General features: G+C 40.1%; 1 protein-coding gene across 7 annotated transcripts in view; it reads left to right on the plus strand.

The window, feature by feature from the left end:
* PHF8 (PHD finger protein 8) overlaps positions 1-14,376 on the plus strand; it is a 182,529-nt gene extending 168,153 nt beyond the window's left edge. For 4 of the 7 annotated variants that reach the window (XM_006162417.3, XM_006162416.3, XM_006162419.3 and 1 more), the window contains 4 exons: positions 1,599-1,708; positions 11,625-11,702; positions 12,501-12,837; positions 13,693-14,376. In XM_006162417.3, the coding sequence (XP_006162479.1) occupies positions 1,599-1,708; positions 11,625-11,702; positions 12,501-12,837; positions 13,693-13,781 (614 nt within the window). In that variant the 3' untranslated portion in view covers positions 13,782-14,376. Of the gene's footprint in view, positions 1-1,598; positions 1,709-2,797; positions 2,920-11,624; positions 11,703-12,500; positions 12,838-13,692 lie in introns of those variants that run through there. The other 3 variants (XM_006162418.3, XM_006162420.3, XM_006162422.3) reach the window with 2 other exon arrangements.
* The last annotated feature ends 4,498 nt before the right edge of the window (positions 14,377-18,874 follow it).

Here is an 18,874-nt window from a genome sequence, read left to right on the forward strand (position 1 = left end):
AAAGTGAGAAATCACTCCCCAGGGGGGATGGCCATGCTGCAGTTCCTTCAGTTCCTTCTCCTCCATTCTCCTCTCAGGATCTTGGGTATGCACGCACACACACCCAGTGTGAGTTCAAGCCACTGGGTCCAGGACTTGAATGATGGTCGGTTACATGGGAGTCCAGCAACATAGCCATTATGCCAACTGCTGGTCCTGAAGTTTTGCCTTTTTTAAAGTTACTGTTTTGTTGTAGAAACTTATATAATTTCCCTGTGGCATGGTTTACCTTGTAGATCAATCTATTTGATTCTTCGTGACATTGCCTTTAATAGATAAGGCCAGTTATCTTGTAGTATGTCTGCTTGTTTTCTTTTTTTAAAAAATTATTTTAACTTTACTTATAAATTTATTTTAATTTTACCAGAGACAGAGAGAGAAAGTGAGAAAGCAAGCTGCCAGGTCTAGGACTTGAACTGTGGTCACCCATGTTGTAGTCTAACACCTTTAATCACCATGCCACCTGCTAGCCCCCTGCTTGTTTTCTTATGGTGTCATTTAACTTGTTCTTCTGCTGTTGTGAATTTTCTATTCCATCACAGCAAGAGACACGTGAAATCGTGTTATCTTATTCACTATTAATATCACAAAAGCTGGCACTTAAAGTGGTAGTCTCCTGATCTCACCATAGTAAAGTTAGATTTTTCTTCTTGAGACTAGCAAGTAATCTGTGAGGTAGTATTTTGGTACTGTGTGAATATCCAATTTCCTAGAATCAGTAGTTTCATTAGGGCTTGCAAATTTGTAATCTTCTAATTCAGTCATTCCATGTACACGTATTAAGTGACATACTTCTGTAAAGAAGAACTATCCCTCATCAACTGAGGCTATTTGGTTATTCTGAAATAGACTTTCTGTTGAAAAGGTGGGATGACTAACTATTTTTTGATTCAAGGTTGTCAGTGCAGTATTGTGAGTTATATGAGATGACGGTCTTCTTCAGGAACTCTGAGATGTAATGATAAACAACATAACACACATCAACAATAGAGAATGAGACAAGGTATTATGTACTATATATCAAGTGACTTGTAGATACTGTAAGTTCAGAAGAAAGGAAAGGCTAGTGACCAGAGAAGTCCTAGAGGTTTTGCATAGGAGATTGATTCCAGCTTACGTTTGAAGGATGGACAGGTTTTGAATAGGCAGAGAAAAGGGAAATGCATGCTCTAAGCAGTGCGAATGGTGAGGGTGAAAGCACAGAGAGAGGATGATCTGTATATATTTTGGAGGTATAATAAGGAAGACATCTGTCTGGAGAAGCTGAGAATTTTGAGTGTGGAAATAAGGTTATAGAGGTAAAGTAGACCAACAGAAGAACATGGATGACTTAAATGTCAATTTAGAGAGTTCTACTTTTATCCTTTAATTTCAGTGTGTGCTTTGGGCATTTGTGAATTAGCTTCTTACCTGATGGGAAGCAAAATCTGGCTTTGTAAAATGCTAGAAGCAGGAAGACCAATGAGACCACCTTTGGGGAGCTTAGAGGTGGATAATATGGCTGGCATTTAAAACAAATGTCTTTGAGAACATCACTTCTCATCCTGTTTTCCTTGCAGCTCGTGTGACCCCAACTCTACCAAAGCAGGACCCCCCTGTACGTGAGGGGACTCGGTTAGCCTCCATTGAGACAGGGTTGGCTGCAGCAGCTGCAAAACTGGCCCAGCAGGTAGGTGCAGACACTCAGGTCATGGCCCTGCCACTCGTGCCAGTTTGAAACTTTAAAACTCAGACCTTCAGACTCAGTATCCTACTATTATCTCAGTGGGAGTGGATAACCTTTGATCTTTATCCATGTTGATATTCCTCATATCCTTCACAACCCAACTCAATGATAAGTAGTTCCACAGGTTGAACGGTTTATGTGAGTTAGGATCAAAGTAAATATGGTACTAAAGAAAAGCCCTTGGTTATATTTGCCTTTCTTGGTATTGTATAAACCTCAGATGGGGAAGACCAGATAAGTCCTTTGCCCTTAGATGAAGTCCTGAGGAGATGATTTAGCTGAGTGCATTTAAGTTCCCAGCCACCCATGAGTATTGGAATTTGATCTATTGGAGTTTTTTTTTTTTTCTTGTCCTCCTTACAAAATACTGTTATAGTCATCTCTCAATATTAATGGGAGATTGGTTTCAGAACTCAGCACTCTCTGCAAATACCAAAATCCATGGATGCTGAAGTACCTTATGTAAAATGGCTTAGCATTTGCTTACATCCTGTACATATCCTTCTAAATCACTTCAAATCATCTTTAGATAACTAATAATACCTAATACAATGAAAATGATATGTACATAGATGTTGTACTGTATTGTTTAGGGAATAATGGCAAAGAAAAAGTCTGTACATGTTTAGTACAGATGCAACCATTTTTTTTTTCAAATATTTTCAGTCTGTGGTTAGTTGAATCTATGGATGCAGAACTCATGATACAGAGGGCTGACTGAACCTTCATCTTCATCCCTTGCTTCTCAAGAAAATTTCACCACTGTTTTTTGTTATTGGAATCAAGTTTACCTCCTAGCATTATAATTTACAAAGTTCTTTAATGTGTATAATGTCCTTAGCAATCCCTGGAGGATTTGGAGGCAAATCTTCTAGTTCTCTCCATATCAATATTCCCTTTATTCCTTTGCCACATCTTATAACTAACAGCATTATTGAGCATCTGCTTTATGTTAGATGCTTCTATGTACAATGTTTAATGTAATCTGCCCAATATCCCTGTTCAATGGGTGATATTTTCATCATTTTACAGGTGAAGAAAATGAGGCTCTCTGTAAGTGACTAGTCCAGGATAATACAGCCAGTAAATGAAGGAGACAAGATTCAAACTCATATCTTCTAACTTCAAATGTCACGTTACTTTCAATTTAAAAATAAATAGTTAAATGTTTATATACTACAGTATTTATTTCCTACTTAAGTAAAATTTAATAGAATGTTGTTTTTCATATGATGTTCTATGGAGCTCTAGAGTTGCTTAGAAATGTCTCAGGGGCTATTGTGGGGAGCCAACAGAGGCCAAGCAGACCAGATGGCCCTTCTTTGGCCATAGCATCTCTGTTATGTATATTTCAGTACCATGTAAGATGTAATTTGAAAAAAGAAGGTTCTACTACTTTAAATAAACATAAATTAATTAAAGGTGTTAAAACTACTCCTAGTGCCTTCTAAGGAGCTTACCTCTGGGTTTAACAGGATTTCAGAGAAGAGGTTTTAAAACTGGGGAAGGGTTTTGCAGGCCAAGCTTTTGGGAGGGGGCAGGGAGGCATTCCAAAAGAGAACTCCTTAGTATACAAGGCCCTCTTGATTTGGTCTCTAGTCACCTCCTCCTGGACCTCCTGCTAACCCCTCATGCACACCCTTTACATCAGCCCAACTATACTATGGTGCTGATAGTGTACTCAGTGTATCTGTTTTCTTATGCCTGGGTGCCTTTGCACAAGATGTTCCTTCTGCTCATTGGAATTGTGACCTTTCAGATGCCTTACTTAATACCCTTTTTTACTACCTACCACTACTTAATTTCAGTGTCTTTCTTCTATGTTTCCATAGCATTCCCTCATGGTACTTATGATCATAAGTATACTTCTATATGTCCCATATTAAGTTACATATATTTCAAGAATGGGGATTTTTAAAAAATGAGTTCTTAGTTACACGTAATCTTTGTACATCTTTATAATGTACAATATGGTTTTTCAAAGCATGCATCATTACATGACATTCAAATAAAAAATACTGAGTTAGCTGGTGGCATGGTGATTAAGGGTGCTGGACTCTCACATGGCTGACCACAGTTGGAATCTCGGACCTTGAAGCTTGCCTTCTCACTTTCTCACTCTCGCTCTCTCTCTGTACCTCTGGTCAAATTAAAAAAATAAACAAATAAAGTTAAATAAAATAAAATAATTATTAAAAAATACTACCATATATATTATTTCAACACAGAAATTTACTTTCTTGTATTTATTAAATGTTTTTCCCTAAGTCCTCCCCCACCAACTATCCACCCTCCTCCCTCTCTCTTTTTTTTTTCTTTTTTTGAGAGGGTTTTGCTATATGGCACGTATGCTCGACAGAAAGACAGAGACAGAAAGTGAGAAATCACCCCCCAGGGGGGATGGTCACACTACAATCCCTTCTCCTCCATTCTCCTCTTGGGATCCTGGGCATGCACGCACATGAGCCTGGTGTGAGTTTAAGCCACCGGCTCCGGGTCTCGAACTGCAGTCGACTACATGGGAATCCAGCGACATAACCATTATGCCAACTGCTGGTCCCAACCCTCCTCTCATACACTCTCTGGTACCTACACTTCCCCTCCCTGTTATATCTTTGAATCTTTCAATTTCTGCCATAGACCACAGACATTTTAGTATATATTTAGTGGGGATATACAATATTTAATCTTCATAAATGGCTTGTTTCTTTTAGCATTAAATTTTCTATATTCATCCAATGGATGAATGACAAGGTCTGATTTTTCCTTATGACTGAGTAGTGTTCCATAGAGTATATGTGCCATATTGTTTCAATCCAGTCATCAGTTATTGGGCATTTATATTAATTAAATGCCTTAGAAATTATGAATAATGCTGCAATAAACATGGATGTGCAGATAACCTTTTCAATGGAGTGTTTTCCTGTCCTTTGGGTAAATACTAAGGAGTGAGATTACTGGATCATATGTGATAGTTCTATTTGTAAATGGTTGAGGAACCTCCATATTGTTTTCCACAGTGGCTGGACTAATTTATACTTCCACCAACAGTGTAGGAAGGTTACCTTTTCACCACAACCTCACCAGAACTTGTCATTCTTTATTTTTTGATCATAGCCATTCTCAGTGAAGTTCAGTGGTATATCAATGTGGTTTATTTCCTCCCACAAACTTTTATTTATTTATTTATTTATTTCAATGTGGTTTTGATTTGTGTGTCTCTTATGATAAGAGACATCTTATTCAACATATTTCCATATATACTTTTGGCCATTTGTGAGTCTTCCTTAAAGAGTTATATATTCAGCACATTTTCCCATTTTTCAGTTTTTGCAAGTGAGCTGCTTGAGTTTCCTATCTATTCTGTTTATCAATTCTTTATCTGGAACATAGTTTGCAAATATTTCTTCCCATTCTGAGGGTTGTCTTTTCACTCTTAATTATTGTTTCCTTTGCTGTGAAGAAGAAAGCTTTTTTTTTTTTTAATAAGAGACTTTTTGCTATAGGGTGCATACATTCACCAGAGAGACAGAAAGCGAGAAATCACCCTTCAGGGGAGATGGCCACACTGCAACCCCTTCTCCTCCTTTCTCCTCTCAGAATTTTGGTTATGCATGCATACATGCCCAGCATGAGTTTTAAACCACTGGGCCTAAGACTCGAACCACGGTCGACTACATGCAAGTTCATGCTGGTCCCATGTGCAGGAGTTTTTTAGTTTGAAGTAATCCCACTCATCTATGTTGGAATTGTTGCCTGTGCTTTAGGTTTCTTATTAAAGAAATATTTGCCTACTCCATTGTCTTCAAGTGTTTACCCTTAATTTCCATCAGTAGTTTTATAGTTTGAGGCTTTACATTTAGATCTTTGCTACATTTTGATTTGATTTTTCACACTGAGAGAAACGGGGTCCAGTTTCATTTTTCAGCAGGTGGATATCCAGCTCTTCTGGCACCACTTGCTGAAAAGACTTTTTTGTACTTCACTAGATTGTCTTGTACCCTTTGTCAAAGATCACTTTGGCAGCATGTTTTAGGATTTATTTCTGAATTCCCTATCTTGTTCCATTCTATATGTCTGTTTTTGTGCCAGTAACATGCTGTTTTGATTATTAAAGCTTTGTGATATATTTTGAGGTTAAATAGTGAAATACCACCTATTCTTCTGGTGTAATATTGCTTTGGTGATACAGAGTCTTTTATGATTCCAAACAAATTTCATGATTTTTTTATGTGATGAATGTCAGGAATAATTTGATCAGAACTCCACTGAATTTGTAAATCAGTTGGGGTGGAATTGACATTTTGATTATATTAATTTTTCTAATTCAGAGCCATGGGATAAGTTTCCACTTTTGTGTATCTTTCTCCATTTCTGTTTAGTTTTTCAGTTTTCCTTGTAGGGGTCTTTCACCTTTCTGGTTAAGTCTGTTCCTAGGTGTACCTTAGGGTTTTTTTGTAACTTTTGTAAATGGAATTACTTTCTTCACTTCTGCCTCAGTCTATTCATTGTTGGTGTATAAAAATGCTATTGATTTTTGTATACTGATTTTGTATTCTGCCACTTTACCAAAATGTTTTGTCACTTCTGGGAGTTTTTTAATTTATTATTTTAGATGTTTTAATATAATTATGTTCTCTGCAAATAGAGTTTCACTTCCTCTTTTCCAATTTAAATGCCTTTTATTAATGCCTTCTTGTCTGATTGGCTAAGATTTCCAGCAGTATGTTGAAAAAGAGTGGAGAAAGTGGATAGCTTTTTTTTTGTTCCAGTTTTTATTGGGAAAGTTTCCAGCTTTTCTCTATCCAGTGTGGTGTTAGCAATAGGATTATCATATGTGGATTTTATTGTGTTATAAAATATATCTTCCATAATTGTTTAATTAAAAGTCCTAATCATGAAGGGATGTTGCATTTTATCATATGCTTTTTCTGCATTAACTTATATGACCATACATTTTTAAAAATCTTTCCTTCCATGTAATGTTTTATATTTATTGTTTTTCATATGATGATCCACCCTTTCATCCCTGGGATAAAACCTACCTGGTCATGGTGTATAACCTTTTTAATGTGCTGTTGGATTTGGTTTACTGGTATTTTGTTTGGAACTTTTTCATCTGTATTCATCAGGGATATTGGTCTGTAGTTTTCTTTTTTTATGTCCTTGTCTGCTTTTGGGATCAAGATGATGGCGGCTTCATAGAATACATTTTGGAGAGTTCCTTCTTTTTGGATCTTTAGAAATATTTTGTGGATAATTGGGGTTTTCTTTAAAAGTTTTGTAGAGTTCAGAAATGAATCCATAAAGACCTGAGCTTTTACTTGTTGGGAGCCTACTACTGATTTAGTGTCATTGCTTGTTACTGTTCTATTAAGGTTTTTTCTTCCTAGTTCAACCTAGGTAAATTTTGTGTCCAGAAATTTGTCCATCTTATCTGGGTTTTCTTGTTTGTGGGTGTATAGTCACTTGTAGTATGCTCTCATGAGCTTTTGTATTTCTGTTGTAATAGTATCTGTTTCATTACTGAGTTTATCTAGTTCTTTTCTCTGTTTTTCTTGATTAGTCTAGCTAATGCTGTGTCAGTTTTGTTTATCTTCTCAAATAATCAGCTTTTGGGTTTATTTTCTGTATAGTTATTATTATTTTTTTTAGTTAATGTATTTCTGCTCTAATCTTGATTATTTTTTCCTTCTGGTATTTTTGTTGTTTTTCCAATTCCTTGAGGAGTGTCATTAGGTTATTTATTTGCCATCTTTCTAATTTTTTTTTCTTTTGAGCACTAATTGCTATGAACTTTCCTATTACGACTCCTTTCACTGTTTCTCAAAGATTGCAGAAAGTCATGTGTTCATTATTGTTGATTTCATTAAATCTTTTGATTTTCAATCTTAATTTCTTCAGTCATTTTGAAGTTGCTTAGGAGTAAATTGTTTAGTTTCCATGTTTTGGTGTATTTTTGAAGCCTCTTTCTGTTGTTGATTTTATATTTCATTCCATTGTGGTCAGAATAGTGGTGGATGTAGTTTCTATACTTTTAAATTTGTAAAGACTTGTTTTGTGGCCTGTTATGAGGTTGATTTTTGAAAATATTCCATGTGGCATTGAGAAAAATGTAGATTTTTGTTGTTGTGTGAATGCTCTATAAATGTCTTTCTGGTACATTTGCTTTATGGTATCATTTAACTCCTATGTTTCTTGGTTTATTTTTTGTCTAGATGACCTGTCCAGGGGTGACAGTAGGGTGATGGAGTTCCCAACAATTAATGTGTTACAGTCTATTTCTCCCTTTAGTTCTAGTAGTCTTTCTTTTAAATATTTTGATGCCTTGGTGTTAGATGCATAAATATTAACCTTTCTTATATCTTCTTGGTGAATTAATTATTTTGATACTATGTAGTGTCCTTCTTTGTCTCTTTTTACAGTTTTTGTATTAAAGTCTATTTTGTCTAATAACACTTTTATGACTCCAGGCTTTTTTTTTTTTTTGGAGAGATTTTTGCTAAAGGGTGCGTGCGCTCACCAGACAGAGAAAGAGAGATACAGAGACAGAAAGCGAGAAATCACCCCCCAGGGGGATGGCCACGCCACAATCCCTTCTCTTCCATTCTCCTCTCAGGATCTTGGGCACGCACGCACACGCGCCTGGCGTGAGTTTAAGCCACCGGGTGTGGAACTCGAACTGCGGTCGACTACATGGGAGTCCAGCGACATAGCCATTACGCTAACTGCTGGTTCCCCCCACAAGAAACTCTTAAGTGAAGATTCCTACACCACTGAACGGACTTAGTTTTCCTTCCACACAACTGTGAAGTCCTACAGTCACGCAGATAGACTCTAGAGTCCCCTGGCCAGCATCGACCCCCCATTCCAAACACCAGGCATGGACTCTCATAGACTCTTTCATTTAATTTAATTTATTATTATTCTTCGATTTTGACCAGAGAGTAACAGACAGAGAGAAAGGGAGACTGAGAAAGAAAGCCACCAGGTCCAGACTCTTAACTGTGGTTGGCCATGTGATGGTCCTCAATTTTTAAATTATTTTATTTTATTCATTTTTATTTGACCAGAGAGGGACAGAGTACAGAGTGAGAGTGAGAGAAAGAGAGAGAAAGTGAGAAAGCAAGCCACCAGGTCCAGGACTCGAACCGTGATTGGCCATGTGGGAATCCAGCACCCTTAACCACCACGCCACCTGCTGGCCCCGGCCATGTGGTGGTCCTTAACCACACCACCACCTGCCAGCCCCAAAGGTTCCTGTTTTTAAATCCATTCAGCCAATCTGCTTATTTTAATTGAGGAATTTAATCCATTAACATTAAATGTTATTATTGATAGTTGTGGAATTTTTCCTGCCATTTTATTAGTAACGTTCTTCGTTGTTTGGCATTCTCCTATGTCTGTTTTCTCCTTTTAATTTTCTTGATGTAGCATTCCCTTAAGTATTTCTGGAAGAGTTTAACTAACATTATTAAATTCTTTCAGTTTTTGTTTACCTGGGAACAATTGAATTTCTTCTTCTCATTTTAAAGATAATCTGAAATACTTAAGGGAATTTAATCCATTAACATTAAATGTTATTATTGATAGTTGTGGAATTTTTCCTGCCATTTTATTAGTAACGTTCTTCGTTGTTTGGCATTCTCCTATGTCTGTTTTCTCCTTTTAATTTTCTTGATGTAGCATTTCCTTAAGTATTTCTGGAAGAGTACATTATTAAATTCTTTCAGTTTTTGTTTACCTGGGAACAATTGAATTTCTTCTTCTCATTTTAAAGATAATCTTGCCAAGTATGGCAAGGATATTTTAAGGATAATCTTCGCCAAATTATGTTTCTTCCAGAGTTTAAAATATGTCTTCAAGTGGGGATATAGTTAGGTTGGTATCCTCACCATGGTAAGCACTTGTGTTTATATAGTCAGTGTTGGGGTGAGTGAAGGAATGATTAGATATTTCTGGGTTGATGGCTTTATTTTGGGGATCAGGTTAAAATCAGTAATGGTGGGGGCAAGCAGATGGTGTAGTGATTAAGGCACTGGACTCCCACATGGCCAACCATGGTTCGAGTTCTGGATCTGGCAGCTTGAAAATCACACCGAGTGTGTGTGTGCCCAGAATCCTGAGAGGAGAATGAAGAAGGGGTTGTGGTGTAGCCATCCCCCTGGGAGGTGATTTCTTACTTTTCCTCTCAGTGTCTCTCTCTCTCTCTCCCTCTCTCCATTGAGCATACACACCCTATGGCAAAACCCTTAACAATACAAAAATAAGTAATGGTGGGTCCAGCAGGTGGCATGGTGGTTAAGGTGCTGAACTCCCACACTGTCAGCGATGGTTCAAGTCCCAGAACTGGTGACTTGAAAATCACACTGGGTGTGTGTGTGTGCATACCCAAAATCCTAAGAAGAGAATGGTGGAGAATAGATTGTGGCATGGTCATCTCCCTTGGGGGGGGGGGCGGTGATTTCTCACTTTCACTCTCTCTCTGTCTCTCTCTCCAGTGAACACATGCCCCTTATGGCAAAAATCTAATGAAAAAAATAAGTCAAAATAATGCATGCTGGAGTCTGGGTTCAAATCCTAACTTACTTGGGCAAGTTACTTTTTTTCTTCTTGCCGTGATTTCCTCATGGATTTTGTCTCAGTATTAAATGAGGTGTAACCTCTTAGACTAGCACATGGTATAGAGTAAATAGTATAGACATGTTAGGTTTCTGTCATTATTATTATGAGTTTTGTCATTATTATTATAAGTGGCCAGACTGTAAGAGACAATGAATATCAGGTTAGGGAATAACTTGGTTGGGATCCTGCTAATAAAAAATTGTGCAAGGGAATTGGCATAGTGAAAGCAGCCCTGCTATGAGATAGTCTAGTTGTTTGTGGTAATATATGGATGAATTATATATGAAAGAAATGGGTAGCAAAGGCAGAAAATTGAAGCTAAGTGATCTAATTCTAAAGCATTAATTTCTGGGGTCAGTTGAGAGAGAAGGGGATAGAAGTACAGTGCCTAGTATGGGTGGAATAGCAGTGTGGCTGAAAGAAGAAATTCCAAAGCCAGATGGCTTGGGTCTGAATTCCAATTTGGCCATTTATTGGTCCTGTAACCTTAGGAAAATTACTTACTCTCTATACCAATTTCTTCATCCTTAGAATGAGATTATAATTCTTACCTGTCAAGTTCTTACCAGTATTAAATGAGTAATTATAAAACAGTGCCTGGCATGTATTACTAATATTATTCTTAGCCCCCAGAAATTCCTCTGGTAGCCACAGCCTGTCAAATCTTCCAAAGGTGGGACCAGCAGTTAGCGTAATGTCTATGTTGCTGAACTCCCATGTAGTTGACTGCAGTTCGAATCCAAGATCTGGTGGCTTAAACTCACGCTGGGTGCATGTGCATGTGTGTGTGTGCCCAAGATCCCAAGAGGAGAATGTAGGAGAAGGGACTGTGACGTGGCCATCCCCCCTGGGGGGTGATTTCTTGCTTTCTTTCTCTCTGTCTTTCTAGCGTGCACACACTCCCTATAGCAAAAACCTCTCAAAACAAAACAAAACAAAACAAAACAAAACAAAAAACAACAACAACTTCCAAAGGCAATAGTAGGCCTATGTCACCAAAGACAAAGAAGTATAATCGCCAAGTTGGTCTGTGTGGTTGTGTAGCATTTCAGAAGGTGAAGTCATTTACATGCTCTTAGCACTACCTTTGCAGGTTCTCAGGACTCTGGATGCCCTTTATACAGGTTCCCAGTAGAAATGGATAGTAGATTCATAGAACAGTGAATGAATGAAGTTAAAATAAATGAGAGAAGTGACACAACTCCTTATTTGTTCCTCCTATCCAAAATTGAAGTTTTTAGGTCTGGTGACCTGGAGAATTGTGAAGTCCTCTGTTAAAAGAAAAAGGCCAGCAAGAGGAAGAGAAACTGTTGTAAGAAACAAAGATAGAACCATAATTTACGCTTTATTGAGTCTCTACTATGTGTTATGTATTTTTACATTATTGTTTTATTTCATCTTTCTAACAACCCTGAAAAGAAGGTACTGTTTTACACATTTTACAGATGGGGTAGCTGAGATTCAGAAAAGTTAGTAACTTCGACTAAAGTCATCCAGTTTAGGGAGCACAAGCATTGATTTGACTAAGGTTTATCTCATTCCAAAGCTGATAATATTTCTTCTCTCAGTTGTTTCATATTGAGATATTTGATATGTCTTCAGATAGACTTGATTAAACACTGTACTCAACTAGTTTTCACCTGTGAGGCTTGGGTTCAAGTTACTTAATATCTCTGTACCTCAGTTTTCTCATCTGTAAAATGAGGGTTCTTTCTTCTTAGAGCTGTTAGAGAATTAAATGAGATAAAGTGGATAAAATGAGTTGGCTGCTGGTGTAAATTTAGCTTTTATTTTTAAAAATGTCTATAGTTCATCTCATTAGTGACAACACTAGGATTGAAACCCAAGTCTTTAAACTAATGTACAGTTCTCTTATCACTGTACTGATAAGTGCCAGTGATTACTTAAGGTTGGATTGCACCAAAGAAATTATATCAGGTGTTGAAAGGCCTGTGCAATGTGAGTATTTCCAGTCTAAACTCCAAAGGAGATGGGTGGTGATAAGGGAGTGGCAGGTTGCAAAATCCTATTGACTATAGTCTAGGTCCTCTTTCTGTAAAATTCTCTTCTCCATTCCTAAATCTTCTCTCTCACTTGGCTTGTGTTTCAGGAGCTACAGAAGGCCCAAAAGAAGAAATATATTAAGAAGAAGGCTTTACTGAAGGAAGTAGAACAGCCTCGTCCTCAAGACTCCAATCTCAGTGTGCCAGTACCAGCCACAACTCTGGCTGCTACTCCCCAGCTTCTCACCTCTGCCTCACCCCTGCCTCCTCCTGAGCCTAAACAAGAGGCCCTGTCGGGAAGTCTTGCTGACCATGAGTATACTGCTCGTCCTAATGCTTTTGGCATGGCCCAGGCAAACCGTACCACCACACCGATGGCCCCCGGTGTATTCTTGACTCAGCGGCGCCCTTCAGTTGGCTCCCAGAGCAATCAGGCAGGACAAGGTATCGCTGCCATATGGTTGTAGAACTGAGAGGGATCTTAGGCCACCCACTCTAAACTCTTAAGTCCTCTAGTAGATGAGAACACTGAAGGCCCACCTAAGTGCCTAGGCTTGATTTCACATGCTGTGGAGACGTTGACTAATTTTAAGTAGAGGGATGATCACATTTGGGTTTAGAAAGATCTTTCTGGTGGCCAGAATGGAGGTGGAAACTCTACGGAGGCTGCACACATATAGGTTCAGGCAAGAATGAAGAGAGACTAGCTCTAGCAGAGGAGATGGAGAGGGAGGGAATGAGCTGATCAAATATAGAGACAGTCAGAGAAGACATAGAAAGTGATTTGATGTGGGAAGATAGAAAGAGGTGAGAGAGTTGGACCTCCTTATCTCCCTTTGGCCTTCAAAGCCCAGTCCTTAGACTACACAACTCAGAGGCACTGAGGTTAGTATGAAGTTTGGAGTTGATGAGAATTGGGGTTTATAATGACAAAAGGGCATCACCAACCAGGCACTTATTCGTTCCTGGTGGGCAGAGTAAGAGGACATGGAAGCTTACTTCCCTGTAAAATTTTAAAAAGAAAATGGTTAGGACCAAAGAAATTAATTATGACAAAGAACCAGACAAAATGTAACCAGGGAGTTTATAGCTGCTGCAAGAGGTCATAGGAGGAAGAGCCAAGGCATGTGGGTGGTGTTCAGAATTGGTTAAGGAGGACTTCTTGCCCAGTATAGGCTAAATATGGGGAGATTTTGTGAGTATGAAAACAAGAGAGGAGGTGATTTGATGACAATCAGTGCCAGAATTGCTACTGAAGCCCTTGACATAACCTTTGCTTACTTTCCCCTTCCTCCACAGGAAAGCGTCCCAAAAAGGGCCTGGCCACAGCAAAGCAGAGACTTGGCCGTATCCTGAAAATCCACAGAAATGGCAAACTACTTCTGTGAGCCCCCTTGTGTCCCACCCTCATCCCCTCAATCCCATTGCCTTCTCTGATGTCAACTCTTGGGGCACTTCTGGATCCTGTCTGCCCCTGACAAGGTGCTGAGGCGCGTTGTCCTGCTTTCTTGGGACTGACCAAAGGCACGAACTCCTCCATGGACCCCTCCACTGAATCTCCCCTTCTCCCGTCCCTACTCCTCTAGCACATCTTGATTTCTTTTTCCATGCCCCTGAATAACAGTTAAATGGGAGAGGTTTCCAGCTGACTAGAACTGTTTCCTCCGATCCACTCCCTCTTGCCTGCTTTGTCTGTCCTTTACTCCTGTCACCCCATAGAGCTAGAGGGCATGAGGAAGAAATGCATGAAGAGAGCCTAGGCCTCTTCATATTTCCCTGGCTGTGAAATGGGAGGCCCAGTGCTCAACCTTTCTGCAACTCCAGCCTGTCTCCAGAAACCTCCCCACCTCTGCCCATTCTTCCTTCCCTTTCCTTCCCCTAGTCTAGTGGATATATCCCTCCTCTAGACTTGATCATGGAGGAAGACTGTGGTCTCTGTCTCCTCTTGCCAAATGTTTTATGAAATAAAGAGGATGACCCAGAGTCTCCTTACTGCCCTGCTGTAGGCCATTTCCAGAAGTGGCCTAGAAAAACTGACTTCATTAATCCTTGGAAAGAAAGAAGATTCCTGTCACCTTTTGAGGAGGGAAGAAGACAGATGTCCAAGCCTTTGACTATAACTTTGTAGCTCATTAGAGGAAGCTGCTTTTGGCTAGCTACACATGAAGCCCTTGTTCCAGGGTGAACTCTAGGAATTGGCCTGGATTTTGAGGTCCTGCAGAACATTATCCATATGACTGTGGCTAGAGTCCAGCAGATGAAAAATCATCTCCCGGAATCCTGGAAACTCCTGCCACTGAAGCAGATAACGCTGGCCCTGCAACCTACTCCCTCTACCTTTACCACAGAGCACAGCCTGAACCTTCTGGAGAGGGTGTGGCGGGGCTCCCGCCCCTGGGCCCTCCATTGGGAACCTCCAATGCTGCTTTCTCCACCTGAGGTCTTACTCTGAAGAAGACCTCAGGACTCACATCTTCACTACTGGGCCTTTGCACTTCCAGACAATAGGTCATTGTTCAAGCAAGTGCAGATGGGCCATTCACATGCCCAGGCCTAGGAGAAGAGACAGCCATCTGCGAAGGAACAGACCATCTGATCCTCTCTTACCGGCGGATCCTCTGTTTCCCTCTCTTTCCTTTGTGGATCCTCTCCATTGGCCAGATAGTGCTCCTAGTTCCCTCCGGTATTGCCTCCCTGGCCTTCTGGACTTGGTGGAGAATGCTCTCCCCTCCATTTTGGCATTGCCCAAGTGGAGCATATCCTTGCCCTCTACACCCTGCTCCAACCTCACTCCAGCTTGCCCAGTGCTTCTGGGGAATTTAATACCTACCTTGCAGGCCACAGAGAATTTTTGAGGCTTCCTTTATCTTTGTTTCATCTCCAGTTTGTCTTTCTTTTCTTGATAGCCCCACCTCTGCTTTCCTTCCTTGGAATCAGAGGTCCCTTAGTCCAATTTGCTTTTTATAATTTGGGGACTCTAGGGGCCAAGCAGTCCTCCACCTAGTCATACCAAAGGCTAAAAGCCTGGCTACCTCCCCCCTAGCATGTGAGGTCCCTCCTTCCCTCCCCTCTGTTTCTACCAAGCTTTGCTTATCTTGGGGTTTTCAAGGCAGCAGAGGGTAGTAAGGTGAAGGCGGGAGAAGTCTCTGTCCCTGTGTAGGCAACTGCCTGACTAGGCACTGACTGCTATAACCAAGTCCAGGTCCCCAGCCTTTTTGCCCATTAACACCCCTTCTTGATCTTTCAAAGGCAGCTAATTGCTAGCAAGTTCCTCTAATTCCGGGCTTCTTTCCAACCTCTGTTCCTTTGTTAGAAGTTCTATGGAGCTGAAATCCAGCCTCCATTTGACTGGGTTTTATTTAGTTTAGTTGGGTTCTTAGAGCCTCCTGTTTGTTGTTTTATGTTGTTTCCAATGAAAAGCAAGTTTACCCTCAGAGTTATGCTTTTCCAAAGAAGCTAGCATTATTGTTTTGTTTTGTTTTTGTTTTTTAGTGTTTCAGGTTCTAAGTGAAGTGAGTTGGGGGGAGGGGTTGGGAATGGTAGTAACCAAGGTTTAGAACATGGTGAGATAGTTACCTCTGATCTCTAATCCCCACTACACAACTGGGGGTTGGATAGGGGGCAGGGAGAGAGGATTTCTATTCACCTTTAATATATTTTTACAAAAAGCAAACAATTTAAAAACAAGCCCACCGCTTCTGTACATGTCTAAATATATTTTTAGAAGTGGGTAGGATTGTGAATTTCTGATGCAGGACCTTTTTATAAATAGGTTAGAGTAGTGTTATCCAGACTTCTCTGTTGTTTTTTCCCCCTGTTTTTTTTCTTATGTTGTGTTACTAATGTAATTTATATATTTTTTTTAGATCATCCCTTTCCTATAGAGATAAAAGTGATCTATCTTGGTATTGCTTTGCTTGGCATTCTTTTGTTTGTTTGTTTTTGTGATGGTGGTGGTGGTGATATGGGGCAGGTTCAAGAGGGCTGCTCTATTTTTTCCTTTCCCTCAGCAAGTCGTTAGTAGGTATTTACTTGATGCCCAATCTTTTGCCCAAGGAGGCAGGATGGGGATAGGATCCCTGCTCTCAGGAGAGACACGGTTCATGCATGTGAAGCAAATAATCATAAGTACAGAGAGCAGAAAAAGGATCAGCAATTCAAAGGGGCCTGACAAGTTTGATGGGAAGGCTCCATGGTTTCCATTGGCTGTTTTTACTGACAAGACACATTTCCCCTTTCCCTCTCTGACATCTCCTCTGGGCATTATACAATATGGATATGATTACTACATATAGGACCAGTGCAAGGGATAGGAATACAATTATCAGAACTAGCACATACTCATTTCCTCGGTGCTTTATTTTTATTGACTCTTTTTATCCTCACCAACATTCTCATCCTACCAATGAAGAAACAGGCAAAGTAACCTTCTAGTATTGCATGTATTTTCCATTGGCTATTTCTACTGACAAGACACATTTCCCCTTTCCCTCTCTGACATCTCCTCTGGGCATTATACAATATGGATATGATTACTACATATAGGACCAGTGCAAGGGATAGGAATACAATTATCAGAACTAGCACATACTCATTTCCTCGGTGCTTTATTTTTATTGACTCTTTTTATCCTCACCAACATTCTCATCCTACCAATGAAGAAACAGGCAAAGTAACCTTCTAGTATTGCATGTATAGTAAGTTCTAGGACTTACCTGGTTCCAGGATCTGTGGTCTTATCACTATTCTACTGCCTCTCACTGAAAACTGCTATCATTTATTAAATGCCAGGCTTTGGGCTGGAGACGGTATGTAGGATATGTATGTAGGATATCTCGTTTAATCCCCACTGATAACCCTGATAGCCCTATTTTACTATCAGAGAGACTGAATCTTGCCAGTGGTCTTCTACAGCAGGATCTGCCTGATTCCAAAAGTCATTGTTTCCCTTTCACTATGTTAGAAATTCTTTTGAGACTCAATTGCCCAATAGATGTTGATTGAGCAGCTGCTGTATGCAAAGTGTGGTATTGAGACTTGTGTCTTAAAGAGAGCCCCCAGGGTTATGTGGGGAGCCTCAGTTCTACATTCCCTAATACCTTATCTGTATGTGACTCAGTGCAGGAGGCTTAAAGTCTGTGGAGCACCTGTAAAAGAAGGAGTTGGAATCCAATTAAGATTTCTTCCTCCTAGAGATTCTGCTTCTGTGTGTCTGGGATGGGGTTGTCTGTGTTTGACACCTACTGGCTAAATGACTTCCAGTTCCAACAATCTCATTCTCAGTGTTAGACAGGGTATAGATTGAGAAAATTCATGACTGGGGCATGAGGAACTGTATTTCTTGATAGAAAGGTGACCAGAAAGAGAAAGGATTTTAGATCGTTTGCAGGAATGGTGAGCTAGGTTCTTTTTGTCACCAATTCCCACCCTACCCTCCTCAGTGAATGGATAAAACACTGCCACCAGGCTCAGGTTAGAGGATAAACTATAGAGTCTTGGTCACCTTATTCCTCAGGAGGTACTGGCAGAATAGAGTTTCCTGTCTAAAAATCAGGAGGGGAACAAGGCACCCAATTTCAGACTTCTCAGTATGGTAGAAGAAGAGTGCATAGGACTTGTCACTAAGAGCTGTCCATCTTAAGGACTAACCAAGTAATATGGATGAGGTTGCTTGTTTAGGCCTCAATTTCTATATTTGCTGGGTGTAATTATCTGTACCATGAAATCCTCTGGAAGCTTAGTTGTCCCTAAGTTTTCTGGTTGCTGTTGATTCCCAAACTCAACTAAGTTGTCCTGAGTATAGATTCCCATTTCTGCTTGCTGATGTGTCCCCTCTCTTAGCTTCATCAGGTCACTGTTCATACCAAGTTGACTGAAATAGCACTTTAGTGTCCTACAATAAATCGAGTGGAGGAGAAGAGCACCATATGATACAGCTCAGTGGTAGAGATCAGCATAAGATATTGGGCAGAGAATCCATACTAGGGAAGTGAAGAATTCAGGGAAGACTGTCACATACTGCTTGAGCTGAAGGATGAAAAATAATTAGGCAGGGAACCAGCAGTTGGTGTAATGGCTATGTCGCTGGACTCCCACGTAGTCGACCACGGTTCGTGTCCCGGACCCGGTGGCTTAAAACTCACGCTGGGCGCGTGTGCGTACGTGCCCAAGATCCCGAGAGGAGAATGGAGGAGAAGGGATGGCGGCGTGACCATCCCCCCTGGGGGGTGATTTCTCGCTTTCTGTCTCTGTCTCTATCTGGCGAGCGCACGTGCCCTATAGCGAAAATCTCTCCCCCCCCCAAAAAAAAGGGGCAGAGAACAGTGGGAAGAATAGTCAAAGTAAAGGGAATAGCATGAATAAAAACAAAGGTGGGGAGAATAATGTGCATACAGAAGGGTAAGTCATTTAGTATAACTAAAGCTATGACCTTCACTTGGGAAGACATATGCAGACCCTCTAAGAGGGAATGTGTAGTTTG

Source organism: Tupaia chinensis, unplaced genomic scaffold, assembly GCF_000334495.1.
Source record: "Tupaia chinensis unplaced genomic scaffold, TupChi_1.0 Scaffold139962_1, whole genome shotgun sequence".
Lineage (NCBI taxonomy): Eukaryota > Metazoa > Chordata > Mammalia > Scandentia > Tupaiidae > Tupaia > Tupaia belangeri.